General features: G+C 36.0%; 1 protein-coding gene across 5 annotated transcripts in view; it reads right to left on the bottom strand.

Annotated features, from left to right (window-relative positions):
- CPED1 (cadherin like and PC-esterase domain containing 1) overlaps positions 1-21,277 on the bottom strand; it is a 268,162-nt gene that overhangs the window by 157,145 nt on the left and 89,740 nt on the right. For all 5 annotated transcript variants that reach the window (XR_012380298.1, XR_012380299.1, XM_025865766.2 and 2 more), the window contains 2 exons: positions 12,975-13,107; positions 11,501-11,666 (listed from right to left, as the gene is read on the bottom strand). Coding sequence is in view for 3 of the 5 variants with exons in the window: in XM_025865766.2 (XP_025721551.1) it covers positions 11,501-11,666; positions 12,975-13,107 (299 nt within the window). In the remaining 2 variants the exon portion in view is untranslated. The remainder of the gene's footprint in view (positions 1-11,500; positions 11,667-12,974; positions 13,108-21,277) is intronic.

Here is a 21,277-nt window from a genome sequence, read left to right as displayed (position 1 = left end):
TTTAGCAGACAAATCAGTTTTACCTAGTTGGCACATTTGGGGATATTTTATATTTAGAATTTGTCACAGTCTTTGAGATAGAGCTCAACTATAAGAATAAAGGAAATTTTTAATAGAAATATTTAAAATGGTGGACGACATGTAATAAGCTTCAAAATGTACTGGTGGAAAATTATTTTGTTTCTATAACCAAAATAAAATTGTAAATATCATGTCTTCTCCACCGGGTAAATATCTTATAATAAACTTAAGCATTAAAGTCATTAACTTTTTAAGACATTTATTGCTTTTGTCTTCATTGCTATTACTTTGCATTCACATACCTCTTTATAAAGGGGTTATTTTTATTACTAATTATTTTTTCAGCAATTTGATGAGTGGAGTCTCTTCCGAGCCATTTCTCTTCTCCTGTCTTCTAAGTACTAGGTATTGTGTCAGGCACTAAAGGTTTGTTTCCTTTTTAAATAAAAAAATAAATGTAATCCTTTCTTTCAAGGATTTTAAGCACATTTGGGCCAATAAATTTTTCTTCTTTGTTTTTGTTCTCTTGATTCTTTGCCGACTTTATCTGATTTTTTTTCTCCCAACATATTTTCCCATCCTCAGAAGATATTTATCATTACACAGTGATGAAAAACTCAGGTGAGACTTGTCAAAATCTAGGAATCAAGATTTATAAAATTAAATTTAGTAACTCTCTAGGTTCCTGAACAGAAGTGGAAAAATTCAGGAAGATAGCAGAGAGTTTTGCCTTAATTCATGGGTCTATTACCCAAAGCTCCATCTTAACATTCTATATTGGATAGAGGGTAGCAAAGGAAGGGATTACAGCTGCTCTGTAATCTATGCGTCTATGGATGATTAAAGTATTTGAAACATTGCTTATATTAGTTGTTTTTCCATGCTCATTTTTTGCTCTAAACACCCTGTATCTTACCTTTGTCTTTATTTTATCTTTATCTTTTAACTTATGATCAGCGAGGTAAAAAAAAAATCATAATCAGAGCAATGCTCCTATGCTGGATGAGCCTGCATTAAGTAATTTATGCATTTCCATGACGTCCATATGCCATGGATTCCTAGGCTCCAGTTTGGAGAAGTAACACTTGATCTTTGCCAAGTCCTCATCTGGACCCCTTCTCATCCTCGAACAGGCATCCACTAGATGGCGCCAGAGAGAAGCAGGCTCTGAACAAGACCGGTGAAGGAGAGAAGCAAATGAGAGGGAAATAAATACACATCCTAACAACCAAAAGCCACTAAGAAATTCCCTTTCCAACTTTCAAACATTCTGAAGGAATTCCTTTACCTCCTCTGATTTCACACTGAAATCCCTGAGTATTAGCTAACCTCCATTTTTCTGGATATATAATACTTGCCCATCCGTTTTCTACTGTTAAAGGAAATAATAATTAGCAAATTTATTTATTAGGGTTAAGTTTTACATTATGTTGTCATTGTAACACATTTTATATATGTGTAATATATATATAATGCATACATACTAACTAATTTTATTTGCATATATTAATCAGTTCACTACATTATTTCAGAAAAGACATGCCTGAATTAACAAAGATGTTATAGGTAAATTCCTCATATTTATCTTTTGTTGCAGAACCTATTCTTAAACCTATTTTGTCAACAGGAAAGTTTCTTTGCATGTTTTAATGAGATACCTTTAACAGAAATGATAATGATAGACAACCTATCATTGATAAAATTGTTTGAGTGCCTGCCATGTGCCCGGCATTTTCTGAGGCTGTAGGGAGACAGACATATTTCTTGCTGTTCTGAAGCTTATGGTCACATGTTTAAATGATCATTTTTGATCAAATAAACATGACTATGATTAATGAATAATTCTCTCCCTATTTAGGATAATAATCCAGGTGCAGTATTAAGAATTAATGAATGTATATAATTACCTGACAAATCTTTCATGGAACAAAGCTGGGAATGAACAAATGAAATGAATGAGTTAATGAAAATTTTGGAAATCAGAGACAAAGTTGCAATCAGCAGTATCAATACAGAATAATAAAATTATTGTAAAATTATTTAAAAATCACGTGCAGTTGCAAAACAATCATTCTTTTTCTAGAGCAAATATATTTCTGAAATAACATTTCACACCAGTGTGGGCTGATGAAATACATTTCAGTTTTCAATTATTACTTAGTTTTTATTGTGTCAGCTTTGGCCACTTGTTTATTTAATTTTATGCTTGTTACCTATAATTTTTATTTATATAATATCAAACTTTAAAATGAACACCCTGAAGCAATTTTTAAAAATTTAATCCAAGTAAGAATAGATTAAGTAATACATCAACTCGTTTTACAAACTCCCGAGAGCAGACTTTTATTCACATTCCTTCCACGAGCTGACATAAATCTCCGGGGCCTGCAGAAGGGCCAGATGCTCAGTGAAAAAGTCTTTTACAAGGTCAGGTCCATAGCCTGCAGTTTTAGATGTAAAATGGAGATCAGAAGAAGAGCACTTCCTAAGGTTGACAAACCATACTGTGACTTTAACCTGCATCCAGAAGCATTATTCATTTTTACCCTGGGAATATATGAGCAATCTCACCCAACATTATGAAAGACCCTGCATAAATACAGATGACAAATGAGGCTAACTTCATCCCTGCAACTGTGGTATGTCTCCAAATCCGAGTAAGAGATATATGCATTCTTTAAAAAGGGTCTTTGTAAATCACAACATCCCTTGCTTTGCCAATGTTCATGCTCTCCTCCATGAACATCTGCTGATCTCCCGTAAGTGAGAGGGAACCGCAGGCACTGGAGATGGAAGGATGACCCCCAGAAGGCCACTGCTGTGGTGGTAGAGAGCTGGTGATTTAGAGCCTCAGCCTGGGCAGGAGCTTGCTTTAACTTGGGTTTCCATGAGAGATGATTCTTACAGATACTGACTTAAGAAAAAGCTTCAGTGCCCCATGTTTTCCCTTTTCTATCAGAGCGGCTGTCCAGAGATTCAAACGATGACATCTGTCTACTGCATTTGCCAGAAGGCCACTGGAGGACCATTACTAAATATATGAGCTAAGTTAGAATGGTTAGGGATTACATAGATTTGGGCCATTTCTTCACACAGTTAAACATTTTTAAATGATGCTAGTAACTAGACTTAGCACGGGGGTCATTTCATAAGGTATTAAAGTCTCAAATCACTAGGCTATATGCCTGAAACTAACAAGATACTGTATGCCAATTATACTTCAATTAAAAAGAGCATGTCATCTCCAAATAAAGACAGTTTTACTTCTTCAAAAAAATGTCCTAAATGATCCTTGATGGAATTCAATCCAAGACACATTTATCATGAACTGATTACATTCGAGGAATCATCTTCATATAACTTTTGAATACCAAATATCAACAAATGAACGTCTTTAAATGTGGGATGGTGGCCGGTCAAACAATGAATTCATTTAAGTTATGTCTCAACTAGACAAAATAAGACTTTTGACAAGTCTTCCTGCTGGAAGTCACAAATCACTCTAGCAATAAATTTTCATCAAAGCAGTCTGCTATGATCACAGGTATAAAGAATCTCCAGACGTCATAAAGAAGTTACAGATATGAGAGTTTCCTCTCTGCTGGATAACTAGAATGGATGAAGGGATAAATTGTGACTTTTTACTGTAAGAGCCAAATTTAAATTTATGACATCTATTGCAGTTAATCTATATGACCTATGTATAAAGACAGCCATGGATGCATTTGACCGAAAGTTATAGTTATGGTGGTTGTACAAGAGTTCCACTCTTGAATTCATAGATAAAACTGGAGTGTTTTATAATTGAATTGAAAGCTTTTTAAGGGAAGAAGTTTTTGAATAAAATATCACTTAAAATTGGATTTATTATACTCACCAAGAAAATGACATTGCCTTAGCTGCAAAAATGGTTGTTTAAAATTGAATCAAAGGATATAGTAAGCATGTGTTACATGTGCTATTAATTTTCTTTCCCTTCTTCCATCTTCCCCCCACTTTTAAATTTGAACATCCTTTGGAAACACCTAACACCTAAATTCGAAATTATTTTTATTGTATAGAAGGAGAGTTTAGAAAAATTTAGTTTACAAAGCATCTACTTGCCATTATTTCTCAAATTTGCATTTCTTGATATTTTTCAACTCTCTCCAAAGCTTTAGTAAAGAAAGTATCTCAGCAGCAAACCTAATTGTAAATAAATGAGCTCATAGTTATATTTGTTATTACTTTCATACCTCCTTTAGCTGCCAGAATATTCTATAAATGGCCACTGTAACCAGTTTCGTGGATTTGCCTCACTGCACAGTGCATCCATCACTACTGATTTAACTAAGTCATTCAGCCTTTGAATTGAGAACTCCTTACATGCACACACACACACACACGTTTTGTGGAATTTAAAAACAGTGTTTAATAAAACTTTGATGTCACATTGTTAATCTTTAAAGTGGATCTTGGCCCTGTCCTCCACATTAGCACTGAGAACAATTTCCATGTATTTTTCACGTCTAAAAATATCAGAAGGAAGCAGTATTTTGGAAGATGGTCAAGTGATTTAACAGATAAGTATCATCCATTTGTTTCAGCTGAAGCAATAAGTACTTCACTTGAAGGGCAAATAGATACTCCCTTGTTTTCAGAAATCTCTCTGTAGCATCAAATATAACTTTGACCTCGTAAGAAATAATCGCTCTCTGGCACATTAACCCAGGAAGCTGCACTACCTCCCTTTGAGAGCAGATAACGGTATTGTCCAGAATAATCAGGCAAGATCTTGAAAAGACAAATCCCAAGGAGAGGATAAAAATGAAAAGAACTGCACACTTTCCTGTGTTACACCTACAGTTTGCCCCTGTCCTGCAGACGCGACAAGGATATGAATAAGAAACAAAATAGTGAATAAAGCATGAAAACCTAAAGAAAACCAAATCACAAAGAGCCTTCTTGTCTCATGCTTGGTTTTCAGGAAATACAGCAGTCTCCTCTTATCCACGGGGGAGATATGACCAAGACCACCAGGGGACACCTGAAACCACAGAGAGTACCCGACCTTAGACGTACTATGTTTTTTCTTATACATATGCACCTAAGATAAAGTTTATTTTATAAATTAGACACAGTAAGAGATGAACAACAGTAACAATAAAACAGAACAATTGTAACAGTGGGTTATAATAAAAGTTATGTGAATGTGGTCTCTGTCCCTCTCAAAATATCTCATTGTGCTGTACTCACCCTTCTTCTTGTGATGATGTGAGATAAAATACTCATGTGAGGGAGGAAGTGAAGCGAATGACATAGGCACTGTGATGTAGCATTAGGTTACCGTTGACCCTCTGCCGATTCATCAGAAGGAGGATCATCCGTTTCCGGAAGTCTTTGGGGGCGGGACGGGGGGTGGGATGGACTCAAACTGCAGAAAGCGAATGTGCGGATAAAAACTATCACAAAAAAGTGTATCATTTTTACCGGTCATTTCTACTGGGCTTAGGGGAAGTGATGCTTAAAAACAAAACAAAACAAGACAAAAAGGGGGGGATAAAGCTTCAAAAGAACAGATAATAAAAACTGGTGTGAAGGGAATTGTGAAAGCTGTTTTGAACTGGTCTGGCCAGTGGTGGCAAGGGGCAGGACCCCTGGAGTGTGGGGAGGGTGGGTCCAGAGGCTCCTCTGAGAGGGACAAAATGCAGGAAAGTGTTCTTGTTTCTCTCCTGCCTCTTCCCTGTGACCCCCACGGCAATCACTGCTTCCTCCATTCCTGTTCAGGACGTAATAAAGTCCACCCCAGGAATCAGCTTGCTTAATCTGGGGTGGGGAGGAATAATGTCCTGCTCAGATGAAGGCTTGATGAGGAGAGGTGTGAGATTATATCACATCTGACATTCACTCCTTCCCCCTATTCCCTCTCAAACTTCAAGTTTGATGGATTATAATGGAGAGAAGTGCCTCCTCCCAAGGCTTTACTTCCTAGGAGTTTAGGGAGTGAAATTCTGACCAGAGAAACCACCTGCTAGAGGGGCAGCAGAGGGAAATGATTGAAAATGGTTTTCTGATGCCCGGAACTCATTCTCTACCACCTCCTTGGATGCACCTGCAGGACTGGCCTTCCGCAAATAGCATACCAGCTGGAATAAATATTATGGGCAGGAGAACTTAAGCTCAAAGAACAAAACGGGGGACACATGAAAAGTACAGCTACCTCCAGTAGGAGGCAAACCAAGTAAAAGTAAGGCAACAAAGTAAAAGACTTATATGATGCTACTTAAACTAATGGACCACGGTACAAAGGATAGCACACTGACCTCTAAAACTAATGCACTAGGAATTTTTTTAAAGATTATTTATTTATTTATTTATTTATTAGAGAGAGAGAGAGAAAGCACAAGCAGAGGGAGAAGGAGGCTCTGATGCGGGACTCAATCCCAGGACCCTAGGATCATGACCTGAGCGGAAGGCAGACACTTAACCGACTGAGCCACCCAGGCGCTCCTGCACTAGGAACTTTTAAAAAGCATGATGAATATACTCAAGGAAGGGGCACCTGGGTGGCTCAGTCAGTTAAGCATCTGTCTTCAGCTCAGGTCACAATCCCAAAGTCCTGGGATTGAGCCCCACATCAGGCTCCCTGCTTCTCCCTCTCCCTCTGCACCCCATGCTCTCTCTCTCTCTCTCTCTCTCTCTCTCTCTCAAATAAACAAATAAAATCTTTAAAAAATATATACTCAAGGAAATAATGGAAGACAGTAGCAAAATGAACTGTGAAAAGAGAAATCATTAAAAAGAACCAAGAGGAAACAAAATAAGAATTTAATAAATGTAAGTAAAAATGTGCATACTTCTTAAGGGGTATCAGCACATGAAACGAAGGAGTCAAAATCTGGACAACAGAAGAAAGAAAGGAAAAACAGTTAGCAAAAATGTCTCAAAAGTAATGAAAACAGATGTCCCAGAATTAAAAGGTAAAAGACTTCAGGCCCAAATTGGAAATAATAAGAAGAGAAACAAGTCCAGGAGGATGTTATAAACAGCTAGGAGAAGTAATTCCTAGCTTACACAAACAAGTGAAAGTTATCCAGTTCTATTTCATCCAGTAATCTCAACTCTAAAAACCAGATAAGAGAAGCATAAGAAAATACAATTATAGGTCCATATCCTTTATGAACATAGACCTAAAAATCATAACTAAACAAATCCAACAGAGTATTGAAAAATATCCCCAAATAATCACATAGTTTTTATCTCAGTGATGCAAGGAAGTTCTATGAAAAGAAAATCTAGCAATGTCATATACCACAAAAATAAACTTGAGGAAAAAAAATCACATAATTTTATTAATGCAAAAAAAAGCATTTGTAAAGTTCAAAATCTTTTTATGGTAAAGACTTGTAGCTAACTAAAAATAAAAGGGAACTTATTTAACTTAGTAAAGTTTATAAATCCATCTCTCTCAGAGTTACACTCTAAAAGGTTTACAAATGAAATCATATGATGTCTGGGATTTGTTTCAAAATAAACTATTGTCTGGAAAGGGGAGTGGAGAGGGTGCAGAGGAAACAAAATTACCATATATTGCAATAGTTGTAAAACAATGATGGATACAGTGTGGCTAGTCATTAGTCTCACTATTTTGGCAGGAATTGTAAAGATTAAAAACCAAAAACCCACAGCAAGCATTTTACTTAATAGAGAAATTTGAGTTGCATTCCTTTTAAGATGAAGAACAATTTGAGAATATTTAACTTTCATTTCTACCTTTAAAGATAGTGTTGGAGGTTCTGACCAAAATTAGTGAAAGAAAGAAAGAAAGAGAGAGAGAGAGAGAGAGAGAGAGGTAGGGAGGGAGGGAGGGAGGGAGGGAGGAAGGAAGGAAGAAGATATATAAGAATTAAGAAGAAGGAGATTAACATGACCTTATCTGAAGATAAAATAATCATCTGCCTTGAAAACCCAAACCCAATGGTATTATTAATGGTAAAATTATTGGAACAAGTGTACCAAATACAAGTTCAACTTCAAAAATAGTATTTCTCTATTCTAGTAATAACTGACTAAACAATATAATTTCAAAAAGAATATCAACAAATATTCTAAGGACTCTAGAAATAAACATAAGTGAGAACATACAAGACTTCTTGGAGAAAAAATTTTAAACTCTACAAAGGAAAAAAATGATCTGAATAAATAGAAAGACTTAATATTATGAACATTCAATTCTTCAAAAATTAAACTATAAATTCCAGTGTAATTATATATCGAAATTCCTGTAGGATTTTAAAAAAATACTTGATATTCTAAAATATTTATGAGGAAATAAATGTCTCCAAAATAGCTAATTTAATTTTGAAAAGAAAAAGTAGAAAGGAAGAACCTCCCTGCCAGGTATCAAGATATACATATACTGCTAGAATAATAAAAACAAGTGGGCCAATTGAAACAGAACAGAGAGCTCAGAAGCAGCCTCATATACTAATGGGAATTTATACAATAAAGGCGATATTAGATTCATGGGAAATGATGAGTTTTTAGCCCGTGAGAATTGATTATATAGAAAAAAATTCTGGATCAAAAGTGAACTCTAGTTGAATAAGATGTTTATATGTCCAGAAAAAAATTATAAAGGTAGTAGAAGAAAATGGAGAAGCCCACCCCTATGACTTAAAGATAAGAAATGATTTCTGGAACCAAATCTCCAAAGCAGGAATTATAAGGAAATATTAATTTGAATAATCAATTGAAGATTCCTGACCAACAAAGACACTATGGATAAAGTTAACAGAGAGATGACAAATCTGCAAGAGTAAAATGTCACTTGTCACCTGTTGCAAGCTGGAAAGGTCAAGTGTTGGGCAGGTTGTGGGGACATGAAGAGACTGATCATGGCATAGAAACTGATACAGGCCTTCTGGAGGGTAAGCTGGCATTATTTAATTCTATCAAATGAACCCATATCCTATGACCTTGCAAGTCCCATGACAAGTATATATTCTCCAGAAAAATCATATGCAGGTTCATAAAGGGTCATATATAAGAATTTGTACATTTGAAGCACTATTTGGTTTAGCCAAGAGTTGGAACAATCAAGCTATCACTGGAGGAGTGGGGAGGTAAACTGTAATGGAATATACACAGGGAATACTGTACATCTGTGAAAAGTAACACAGAAGGTGCACACGGAACAACGTGAATGTTTCCTTCTTGAAAATACTTAGTGCTTCACATAAAAACAGTAAAAGAAAAAAATCTCTAATACAATACAATTTACATAAATTAAAAGCACATGTAGACAAAACAAAACTGCATATTTTACCATCATCTAAATGAAAAGATATGCATTAAATCATTATAATGATGGTCTTCTGAGGAGCAAGGGAATTGAATGGGGTATGGGGATAAAATGGATTGCATAAATAAATGTGGGAGTCTTGCACAGACTGCTATTGCAATTCTACAAGAATGGGGATTTTGGACTGTGTTGAGTAAACATTTGTTGAGTGCCTGAAGGTGACATGAATTGAGGAATATGATTCATTTTCTCTCTCTGTACCTGAGTTCCAAATATTAGGTTGCATCATATGAAATTGCAATATTTTTGTAGGTCAAAAATGGCCAAATATCAGCGGTTTCATATAATTCAACCTAATAGAAAGGGAAATCTGAAAATGATGAAGGTACTTAGGGAAATATAAACAACCACTTAAAGACTAGTGGGAGATAACATGAAAGACAAACCAAATTTGATTCTACTTTTTCATAATTAACTAAAAACCACCTACATTGATATAGTTAAGATGATTGTCCTTAAAATAAAGTGCGCTTAAGACTTAAGTCATCAATAGTATTTCCTTAAAATGTCAGCCATATATTATATTAAGGAATATAACACCTGTATCTTTTATCACTCTGATCTTTTTTTTAATTGATAATATTTAATGGGCCATTTAAAGATTTTTCACCACTGGAAGATTTTCCAGAATTTACAAGGTAGTTTATACAAGATAAATTCTGAAAAACATCAGGTTCAGTCACTTCTGAATCTCTTGAAATTATGAAAGGCACTTGTACATTCTTTTTTTTTAAACCACTTTATTATGATGGAAATACAAAAAGTTGTACATATTTACCACATACAATTTGATGAATTTGGAGATAAATACACCTATGAAACCATTGCCACAATCAAGCCATAATCGCATCTATTCCTTCTAAATTTTACCCTCCATGTATATATGTATGTATGTATGTATGTATGTATGTATGTATGTATGTATTATTTAGTGATACGGACACTTAACGTAAGTTCTATTCTCTTAGAAAATCTTAGTATCATTAACTCTAGGCACTATGCTGTCCATAAAACTCTAGGACATACTTATCTTGCATAGATGAAACTTTGTACCAGTTGACCAATCTGTTCTCATTTCCCCTTTCCCCCAGCCCCTGGTAACTACCATTCTATCCTCTGCTTCTGTGAGTTTGACACTTTTAGATTCTCATATAAGTGGGATCATGTAGTATTTGTTCTTTGAAGAGATTTTTGATTTTAGAGAAATAATTGTTCAGAGGATAGATATGAGAAAATGGGAAGAAACTGAAAGAACATACAGGCTAAGATACTTGTGTGTTCTTTTAGTTTCTTCCTCTTTCCTCTTACCTGTCCTCTGAACAATTATTTCTCTAAAATTGGAAACTTCTTGGGGCGCCTGGGTGGCTCAGTCATTTAAGCATCTGTCTTCAGCTCAGGTCATGATCTCAGGGTCCTGGGATCGAGCCCCATGTCAGGCTCCCTGTTCTCCCTCTCCCTCTTCCCCACTGTGCTCTCTCTCTCTCTCAAATAAATAAATAAAATCTTTTTAAAAAATAAAATAGAATTGGAAACTTCTTAAAATTTACCCATTGTGTTGTTACTAGACCTTATTTTCAACTGAGGTAATTGAATTACCTTTTATAACTAAATTTTTTGTGCTTTTTACTAAGTTTTTCCAGAAAACTTTCTCATCATGCTTTATGTCAGGGCTTTCTAGCTTAGGCACACTTGAGAGCTTTGTTTTTCACTCAGCAAATATTCCATATTGATTATTGTAATAAAATAGTCATTTTGCTTCCTAAGAATGAAGAAAAAACATAAGGGAAAAATTTTACTTTCATTTGTCGCAATGACTATATTTTTCTTGAATAAGTGGAAAGTCAAGAAAACAAAACACATCTGAGGATTAGCTTTATAATGGGTCAAAGAATTGAACTAAAATGATGAATTGAGAAAACAAGATGCAGCTTTTGTGATCCCTAGTGAATTAAGCTGTTTCCAGTTCCTTTTTGAACCTGCACCTATTAAATGAAAATCTCTACTTGCAGCAATAAAATGAGGCAATCTTTGTTCAATGGGATTTGATAATCATAAAGGTCAGAGAAAGGCAGCTCAACTCACTTTACCTACTTTAACATACTCTGAGGGAAACAACAGCGTCAGTGGAAATTTTACCTTGACAGTGAAGCGTTTTTTCTTTGGTGGATTCCAAACTGTGCCAGTTGAATGAATGAATGCACGCAAAGGTGTTAAGGATGTCACCAACACATACGCTTTAAGAATCACAGATAGTTCTTCAGCTCTGAAGATTGTTTGTCGAGCAAGGACTGTTGTTTGATTCCTAAAAAAATAAGCCAGCATAGTTAATGCTCCATAACCTAGGGTACATCATTTGTACATTACCTCGAAGCTTTGTGCACTCATTCATCCCTTGTTGGACCCCAGCTTTCAATGTGTGGGTTTCCTTAAACAATTTCACTGCTTATTAGCATCGCTGCCAAGGGATATACAGGTACAGAGAGAGGGGATCAAATTGATAAGAGTTCTCCACTTCTGGTAGATTTAATTAAAACATTTTTAAGAGAAAGAAAGATAGGGAAATAGTGCCTAAAATAAGGTTTAAAGGTTAAAAAATGTAAATTGGTCATGTATGTATCATTACAACAAAAGTGATTCAAATTACAGTTTAGGGAATAGTGAAGACATTTTCTCCATCCTGCTCTGGCCTGCCTTTGCTGTATCTTCTTGACAAGAAAAGATATTATACTTTTCAATAGTGGACAGGTCACCAAAAATATGCCAAAATACGTTCCTTACTAGTCCGATTCTACCCAATAACTGTCATCACAGATAATTATGGGTTAATTTAAGGGCTAAAGTATGAAGATAACACTTCAGTTTACAAACGAAAATTAACATTAATATTTTGTGATGAAACAAGTATACTTTAATCATAAAAGATCCCAAAATGTTTAATTATTTGCTTTCTGCACATTTCTGTTTCAAATATCTAAGTTTGATCAATGAAAAGATTGTGCTATTTCAACTTCTGAAGTCTAGGTAAGCAGGAGATGCATATGATTCTTCAATAAATACTATTAACTGTAGAAATCTACCAAATAATTATAAAGTTAAACTATTTTGTCTCTTGGATAAAATAATGAAAATCTTTTAATTTTTCACTATAATTTATCTACATTACAAAATCATTTCCCTGGAAGTAACTTAAATAATTTGGTACCCTACAGTTGCTTTCTTAGATCCTAAGAGCCATAAAAAAATATTAACTAGAAAAAAAATTTATTCAGCCATACTCATAGACTAGGGCAATGTCATTTGAGTATAAAATGGAAGTTAAAATTTTATAGTTTCACACTGTCAAGGTTTCAAATTCTATTTCCATTAATGTAACTTCCTAGATAAGAGTCCTATTTATCCAAATGTTTATTCTCTGGCAAGAGAGGTTTGAATTAGTCTAGAAAAAAATCAATGATGGCATTCTTTATTAAGAAGAGATAACTGAAATTTTATGTAATAGAACCTAATAATTCAAACATGTAATACTCCCTGGATATCTTCAGGGGTTTTCTCTTGTTAGCTGTTTCCAAGAATGCATGATGGATATAACAATTCAAAATGATTAGCTTACAGCTGTTCGCGTCGCCAGTCCCATGGTTTCCACATATGTGGCTTCACTGTTTTTAAAAGGTGACTCGAAGTGCTCAGCTTTAACTGTGTGCTCTGATCCAGACACACAGAGGGGCTCACCAGATGTCGCAATTCTGAAAAAATTCAGAAGACCAAAACTAGTCATTCTATTGTTTCTTTTTGAAATTGCTCCAAAGTAGTGTTTGCTGTGTTCAACTACATGGTGTATGGGAAATAGGCAATCCATTTTTTCTCCATTCTGAATCAAAGTTAGATCCTTTCAATAATGCATGTTTAGAGAGGCCTTCGTTTTGCAGTTTATTCTCTCCCAATAGACTAGGAAAACAATTACAGTAACTGATTTCAACTCTTCTTGCTCAGAGAGATGGAAATAATGTCTCCAACTGTCCTGCACCAGGCAGATCTACCCTCCACACACTTAAGAGATGCACTCCTAATATGGGGAAGATGGCTGCAGGAGCTGACTTTTGCTTGTGATGAGAATATTACATGGACGACTTGAATTGATTTCCTGACAATAGCACAGTCCTTCATGTGCTAGAGCGTCTTTCATGCTTCATGATCTTGGTAAACTCGACCACAGTGCTTTATTATTTTGTAAAATAGTATTTAATAGTTTTCTAAAGTATATAAAAGTGACGACCAACAGTAATGATTTACTCAGAATGCTCACTGATATATTTTTTAAAAAATAAATGCATTGAAGGTACATGGTTAAAAAAATTCAAATTGTATGGAACGTTATCCAATTGGAAAAAAAAAAAAGAAGCATCCAGCAATCCACCCCTATCTGGGACCTCTCTCTGCCAAAGCCAATGCCTACATATTCGCTTTTGAAGTCTAAATCAGTGCACAATGGGTAAGATGCATATGGTTCTTCAATATGTAAATTGATATAAATATCAATATATCCATATAACTTATATATGCAGACACTTCTGCTTTTTAAATTATCCAAAAGAGACATTACAATAGTCCCCTTTATCTACAGTGTTGCTTTTCTCAATTTCAGTTACCTGTGGTCAACCCTCAGTCAAGAAGCAAATGATCCTCCTGACGTACCATCAGAAGGTCAGCAGCAGCCTAATGCTACATCACAGTGCCTGTGTCCTTCATCTTCCTCTCATCATCTAGGCATGTTATCATCTCAGTCATCACAAGAAGGATGAGTGCAGCACACTAACATATTTCCAGAGAGCGAGACCACATTCACATAACCCTTACTACAGTCCAGTTATAATTGCTCTATTTTATTATTAGTTATTGTTGTTAATCTGTTACTGTGCCTAATTTATAAAATAAACTTTATCTTAGGTGTGCATGTATAAGAAAAAACAGTACATTTGGGTTCGGTACTATCTGCAGTTTCAGGCATCCACTGGGGGTCCTGGAACGCATCCCCTGCAGATAAGGGGGGATTGCTGTATAATGGTCTATGGCTGGCATGTTTACCTACCAATCCATCCTGGAATCCTTTCCCTTTGAGCATACATAGAATTACATTATACTTCTTGGAGCGCCTGGGTGGCTCAGTCGTTAAGCGTCTGCCTTTGGCTCAGGTCATGATCCCAGGCTCCTTGCTCAGCAGGGAGCCTGCTTCTCCCTCTGCCACTCCCCCTGCTTGTGTTCCCTCTCTCGCTATCCCTCTGTCAAATAAATAAAAAATCTTTGAAAAAAAGAATTACACTATACTTCTTAATGGCTTAGGGTGTGCTGTTAAATGGATATACCTTTGATTTAATCATTCTCTTATTGTTGTGTATGCAGATTATATTTGTAATTTTTCCTTTTGTTATTTCAAAAACACTGCACAATGAATGCTCTTCTAAATCTATTTTGGTGTACTTTTACAAGTTTATCTAGGGTCAAAGTCTAGTCTGTATGTGTAATTACCAGATCAATGAATAAATGCAATGTAAAAATGATAGGTATTACTGAATTGGCTTCCAAAAAGGTTGCCCCAATTTCCACTCCCTCCGACAGCACACGAGAGTTGTTTTTCCTTGTCGTCAGGTCACAGTGATTTATTTTTAAATTATACAATTTATCTAGATCTCAAGATGGAACAAAGCCTTTACATTATTTTCCCCCCTTGTGCACGTTTCATCAATACTAACATAGTCTAATTTAAAACACTTCACACTCTTAAGTAAAAGTCAGCAGAAGTCAAGCTGTTCAATGTATTCCCATATCTCATTATTTAGCACAGTGTGATCTTTCTCAAAAAATGATAGCCTACTTGTAAGGCTTCCTTATTAATGAAGTTCTAATACATCATAATAAAAGAAATACTCAAATTGCTTGTTTCTGGAGGTGACAAATGAAGAGTCATTAAAGTAATTTCTTTTCTTGGGGATCACAACTTAAGAAGAGTTGAACTGTTTATATAATCCTTTAAATTTACAGTAAGAAAATACATTTTTTCACTAAGTAGACATTTTTTAGGATTTATTACTAGGAAAGATTTTTGTCTCTCTGGAAGAGCTAATTTGTGGCCTTCTTTTGTATAATACGAGAACAGTGTAATTTACCCTGATTTCCTTTTTATCCTTACTGCCAGGAAGCACAACATTGATCTGAAGCCCAAGCAGAGCTGACTTTGAAGAAGCTACCCCTATTAAGTGTTTTACCAAGGTAGTAGCTCAATGATTTTCAGGAAGTAGTAGTCAGCAAATATGTCAAAGAATAAATAATTTTATGTCACCTTTTTTTTTTTTGCCTTAGTTCAAGTGGAAGAGCCTATAACACAGAGCACAAGGAATCCAATATAAGAATTGTCAAGAATATGTCAGCATTCCACATCAGCCCTTGAAACTGTGGTTGAACAATGGAATGTAATATTGATTAAAGTAATTTTTACCCTTTGTGATATCTTTCTCCCTCTATATATATAGATAGATATAGGATCTATCTATCATCTATCTATCTATCTATCTATCTATCATCTATCTATCTTTTCATTATCTTATTCCAGGTTTGAGGTTACTCTTAATGATTCTAACCCCCCCAAAACCAACAAAAAGCCCCTCTAAGTAGATGTTCCCTAACATCTAAAATCATTCCCATTTCCCTTGATTACAGCCAAAAATTAAAAATGAGCTCCATTTAGGGGCACCTGTGTGGCTCAGATGGTTAATCATTTGCCTTTGGCTCAGGTCTTGATCTCCAGGTCCTGGGATCGAGTTCCATATCGGGCTCCTGGCTCAGGGGGAGTTTGCTTCTCCCTCTGCCTCTCCCCTCTGCTCGTGCTCTCTCCTTTCTCTCTCTCTCTCAAATGAATACATTTTAAAAAATCATTAAAGAAATTAGCTCCATTAATACTTGTAAAAGCTGCAACTACATTTTATGAAACTATGATAAATAATTGTGGGAATCTTAAATACCCTATGTTCTCACTTAACAGAGTCAAAGAATTGTCAGTAGTCACTATTTCTTTCATCTTTCATTTGGCTTTTCTATCAAAGGCTCTCTCAACAAACCAGTCCAATCCACTTCTTTTAATATTCCATTCCCCTCTTCTCCCTTAACCACCCAACACACACATGAACCTAGAAATCTTCTATAAGCAATGCCAAAACAAGCTTCTGTTTTTTTGGGGAAATTTGGGAGATGAGTGCCTATGATACAGTCTTTTAAATGGCCTTGTAATTCATTAAGACATATTTGTTAAATATTTCCAGAAAGCAATTAAATATGGAGGGCCTAGCATGTGTCTTTAGGGCTTTTCTACCCCACAGTATGAGGAATGAATGAATAAGCAGCTACAGATGTGAAATATCTATGTGTTTTTATTTATCAACTACCCTGAGCTTATTTTAAAGAGCTATGAAGCCTGTAACTTTACCACTTACCCAGAGAAAATATGAACAATTTTTTAAGGATGGATGAAGACTGCTTTTCTCCTGTCTTCTAACATTTGGTTGGCCAGGGACCCAGTACCCACTGAGTATGGCACAGTCTTAGGAAAAGAAAGATTAAACCAGAACCACAAGACCTGGGTTTTCATTTTGATTCTTACTAACCAATGCTTAATGGATGTGTGACAATGTCAAGGAGTCTTCTAGAATCTAGAATATGATTTCCCATGAATTTCCTGATTGTTCCACATCACTGAACACAATGCTGATGCATAACAAGTGTTCAGTAAGTGTTTGTTCTAGCAATGAGCTAGTTTGGAGGGTTAGGAGGGAAAGGGTTAAGTCAATGTGTACTTGGAAAACAAAATGGTATCCCAATGTATTCAAAATATTTTATTTTTTCCCTTCTATATGGCATGTAATTATATACATTATAGGCAAAGACTATACACTGGAAAACAAGCAAAGATTAGCAGGCAAATTTATACTATATTTGATTTAATGTTTTGCCCAGAGCTAATAATTAATAGGAAAGTAAAAGTGGAAAGGGTAATTATATTTCATAAATGTTTGAATATTATCTTGCATTTCATATTAGGAAACTACACTTAGCCACTATTTTCTCATTTTAAAACTTCCAGTGAAGATAAAAGGTCTCAATTAATAATTAACAGTTAATTTTGAGATTAGAAGTATAAATAAGTACCATTTGTGGGTATATTAATTGTTCTTTTTACCCAAAGACATTTACAAGTCTTAGTCCTTAGCCCACAGGTATAGCTATGCAAACATACCCACAGAAGTTACATACATAACAAATATAGATTAATATATGCACAAACTAAAGTCATAGCCAGGAAAAAGACTGAGTCAGGGCCCTGGGAGAAAATGAATGGATGGCAAGTCAAAATGGTAAGTGAAGAGACTATTAACCAAGAAACTATTACAGAAGGGGACTGTTAAAGAGGGTAGCATTAAGGGAAAACAATAGGTAGTGAACTTCCCAGGGCTAACAAAAGGGAAGCTCTTGCCACCCCTAGCCCAGGAGGGCGGGGATTATAGAACCAAGCAAAGGGCATAGCTATGGGAGAGAACACTGAGCATGAGCTATGGTCACAATAGCTGTGGGAGAGGATGCTGAGCATGAGCTATGGTCACAGATAGAAAACACAGGCACTACTAAGCCAGGGTCTGGCCGGGAAGCAGGTAGGGAATAAATATCCCAAAGTTCCCTCCTCCTGAACTCTGATCTCCTGCCAGAAGTCAGAGGACAAGGGAGCCCCATTGATGCAGTGTGCGGTGGACAGCTTCCTGGGGAGGGGTCAGTCTAGAGTGAAGGAGCAAATGAAGAATATCCAGAGCAAACCCTGTATTTAGGTAAATACAAATTTTTGCCCTAGTTTTCTTCTTACTAGCCACATGTCCTGGAGAAACAATCATAAGTGTGTATGAGAATGTGTGCAGGCGCATGCACATAGGGGAAGAGTTAGTAAGAAAGAAATATTAGCTTTGATCTCTAATAAGAGCATTTGTACATGGCAGTAGGGCATGGCTTAAGATGAATCATATGAAATTGCCTTTTGTTAGGTAAAAGATGGCTGAATATTGATCAAATATCAGCAATTCATAATGTTTCTCTTTCTAAACTGTAATGCAAAGAGTCCATAAACATACCACCTATGAAAGAAGGTTCCAGTGGCTAGAACGTCTGTGGGTAGGAATGACGAAAGGGTGCATTGGTTAAATTTATGTGTCAACTTGACTGGGCCAAGGGATACCCAGATAACTGCTTAAACATTATGGGTGTGTTTATGAGGGTATGTTTGGTATGTTTACTCATTCCACCATTTGAACTGGTGGAATGAGTAAAGCAGATAGCTCTCCCAGATGTGGTTGGGCATCAGCCAATCTATTGAGCCACTGAACAGAACAAAAGGGCAGAGGAAGGGTGAATTTGCTCTCTGGCTGAATAATTGGCTGTGACATCAATCTTCTCCTACCCTTAGTATACTTGGTTCTCAGGCCTTCAGATCTGGACTGGAATCTAACAAATGGCTCTCTACATCACCAGCTTTCCTGAGTCTCCAGGTTGCAGATGGCAGATCTTGGGACTTCTCAGCTTCCAGAATCACATGAGCCAATACATTACAATGAGTCTCTTTCTCTCCTTCTCTCTCAATGAAGATATAATAGAAAGATAGACAGATCTTATTTTCTGTTTCCATGGAAAACCCTAATATGAGGGACAAACTTGAAACCATTCAATGAGTATTTAGTATATGCTTTGAAAACAATAGAAGCATAGCCCAAGTTCTGCCAATTCCTAAAAAAGAACAAATATTCTCACCTCTGAATCTGTTTCCTTCTTTGCTTGATGATGAAAAAGACAGCAGCAAGCACAGTGGGTACTAAACAAATATTTACTAAACGAACAACTAGATGATTTCTGAGGTTGTTTATAATTCTAAATTCCTGTGATCCCAGGTGAAAAGTTGTAATTTTTAATATATGCTGTATATGACCTAATGGAATAGATAAGTGGCAAGAGTCCAAGGGCCAGCCCTGGAATATTGTTCCTCTGTGAATTCAGGTATATTTCAGCAATTCCGAGTGCTCCACAAGGTCAACCAGTTGCCATTTTCTTTGTGTGAGGCCCAATAAACCACATAGGAGACACTGTATCTGGATCCCTTTTGAGCTCTCACCCTGTGAGAAAGTATTTGGGGAATATCAATGACCCTTTCACTTCTTGAGCCCTGTACAAAATAGGGAGGAAACACACCACCAGGATATATTCAGGTTCACCAACTTGATCACTCATTTGCAGTTAGAGAGGAGGGATTGTTGTAAGTATTAAGTACTTCAAAGGGAATTAGTTTACTGGACCAGGAGCTCTATGAAGTCAGGAATTCTGGGTTTTTCTTTCCATTGTGTATTTAGTGCCAAACACACTTAGGCCAGCACTTAACATAGGAGGTCAATCTCTGCTTAATAAGTGAATGCTAATGTCTTCTTAACCAAATAACTAGAGATAAGTGCACTGGCCATAGAAAAAGGGGCTGAAATGAGAAGAATGAGCAAGCCAACTGCTGAGCAGTTTTACTAGAGTTGTATAGCATAACCTTTTGTTCTTGACCTAGGAAATTAGCATAACATGGACAGGAATTGTTTTTTCTCCGTCCACTTCAATGAGGTATTTGTTAGAGTAGCATGATGTGTTTTGACCCCATGGGGACCCTGCAACAACACAGGGGAGGCTCCAAGGAGGAAGCAATGATAGATACCTCGAGAAGAACTATCAAAGTCCAAGAGGTCTAATATCAGCAGAGCTCCCTGGAACCCACAGCAAGCATAGAAAACCATGGAAGAGAAGGTCACCAGTAGACAGCCAAGAGGAAGGCTGCCCTTACAGGGACATGATATAAGAGATGGATTTGGGGACCAAGGCTGCATTTGTTTCCCCAAGCAAACTGAACCTGTGCCTTGGGAAGACATGGATGAACCCAATAAAGATGCATGTTCTGATTTCTCCAGGATGTTACAATATAGTTGCTATCCAATACCTTTTTTTTAGAAACAATATTTTACAAATATTATTCCAAAAAACATTTATTTAAAAAATCCTAATTCTTGCCTATTAATGGATTCCTATTCATAAGTACGACCATGAACAAATTCCTTAACTTTTCTAAGTTCAGTGTCTTTATCTAGAAAATGAGAATTTTAACAGTAGTAATAATAAGAACATACCTCATATGTATGCTGACAGAATTAAATATAAAATTTTCTTTAAAGGACTTTGCACAGCTCTTGGCATATATCAAATGCTCAAAAAATGTTAAATAGCTACCACTGTAGTAGTTTCGTATAATCCTTTTCTATAATCTAGGAAATCTGTTTATAACTAGAAACTTCACAAAGTGTAACTTAAATGTTATTCCTTTTGAATTTATTCAACACTAAGGGTTTCTCCTCATTGCTGACTATCAGAGAAATGCTAATCTATTAAATCCTCTTTTATGTGATTCTTAAACATGTGACATTTGCCATTAGTCACTTAAGAACAAAGCAGGAAATATGTGATAAGCACAGATGTAAAGACCAAAATAAAACACAGCAATTTTATTTGAAGTAGCTTGTAAAAACACACTGGTTTTAGTGACTTTCCTCAAATTTAACATTGTGATCTCCCAGCAAAGCAGTTCATTTCCTGTTTCACGTATTTAAAGGAGTTCTGTGTTAAGGCTAGGTTTCTGTGGATGGGGTAAGCCTAGGACTGACCCAATTTTACAATATTTAAATCTATTCCTCTCTGTTTTGTTCAGGAAGAGACTTTTTCACAAACAACCAACACAACCAACTCTTAGTCAACAGAACTAGCTCTTAGTCAACAAATTTATGACCCATAGACAAAAGTCCCTAGACT

The sequence above is a fragment of the Callorhinus ursinus genome, unplaced genomic scaffold (genome assembly GCF_003265705.2).
Source record: "Callorhinus ursinus isolate GAN/ISIS: 27379988/994484 unplaced genomic scaffold, GSC_fseal_2.0 scaffold12, whole genome shotgun sequence".
Taxonomy (NCBI): Eukaryota; Metazoa; Chordata; class Mammalia; order Carnivora; family Otariidae; genus Callorhinus; species Callorhinus ursinus.
Note: the sequence above shows the minus strand (reverse complement) of the source record. Positions and strands in the feature narration are given on the sequence as shown.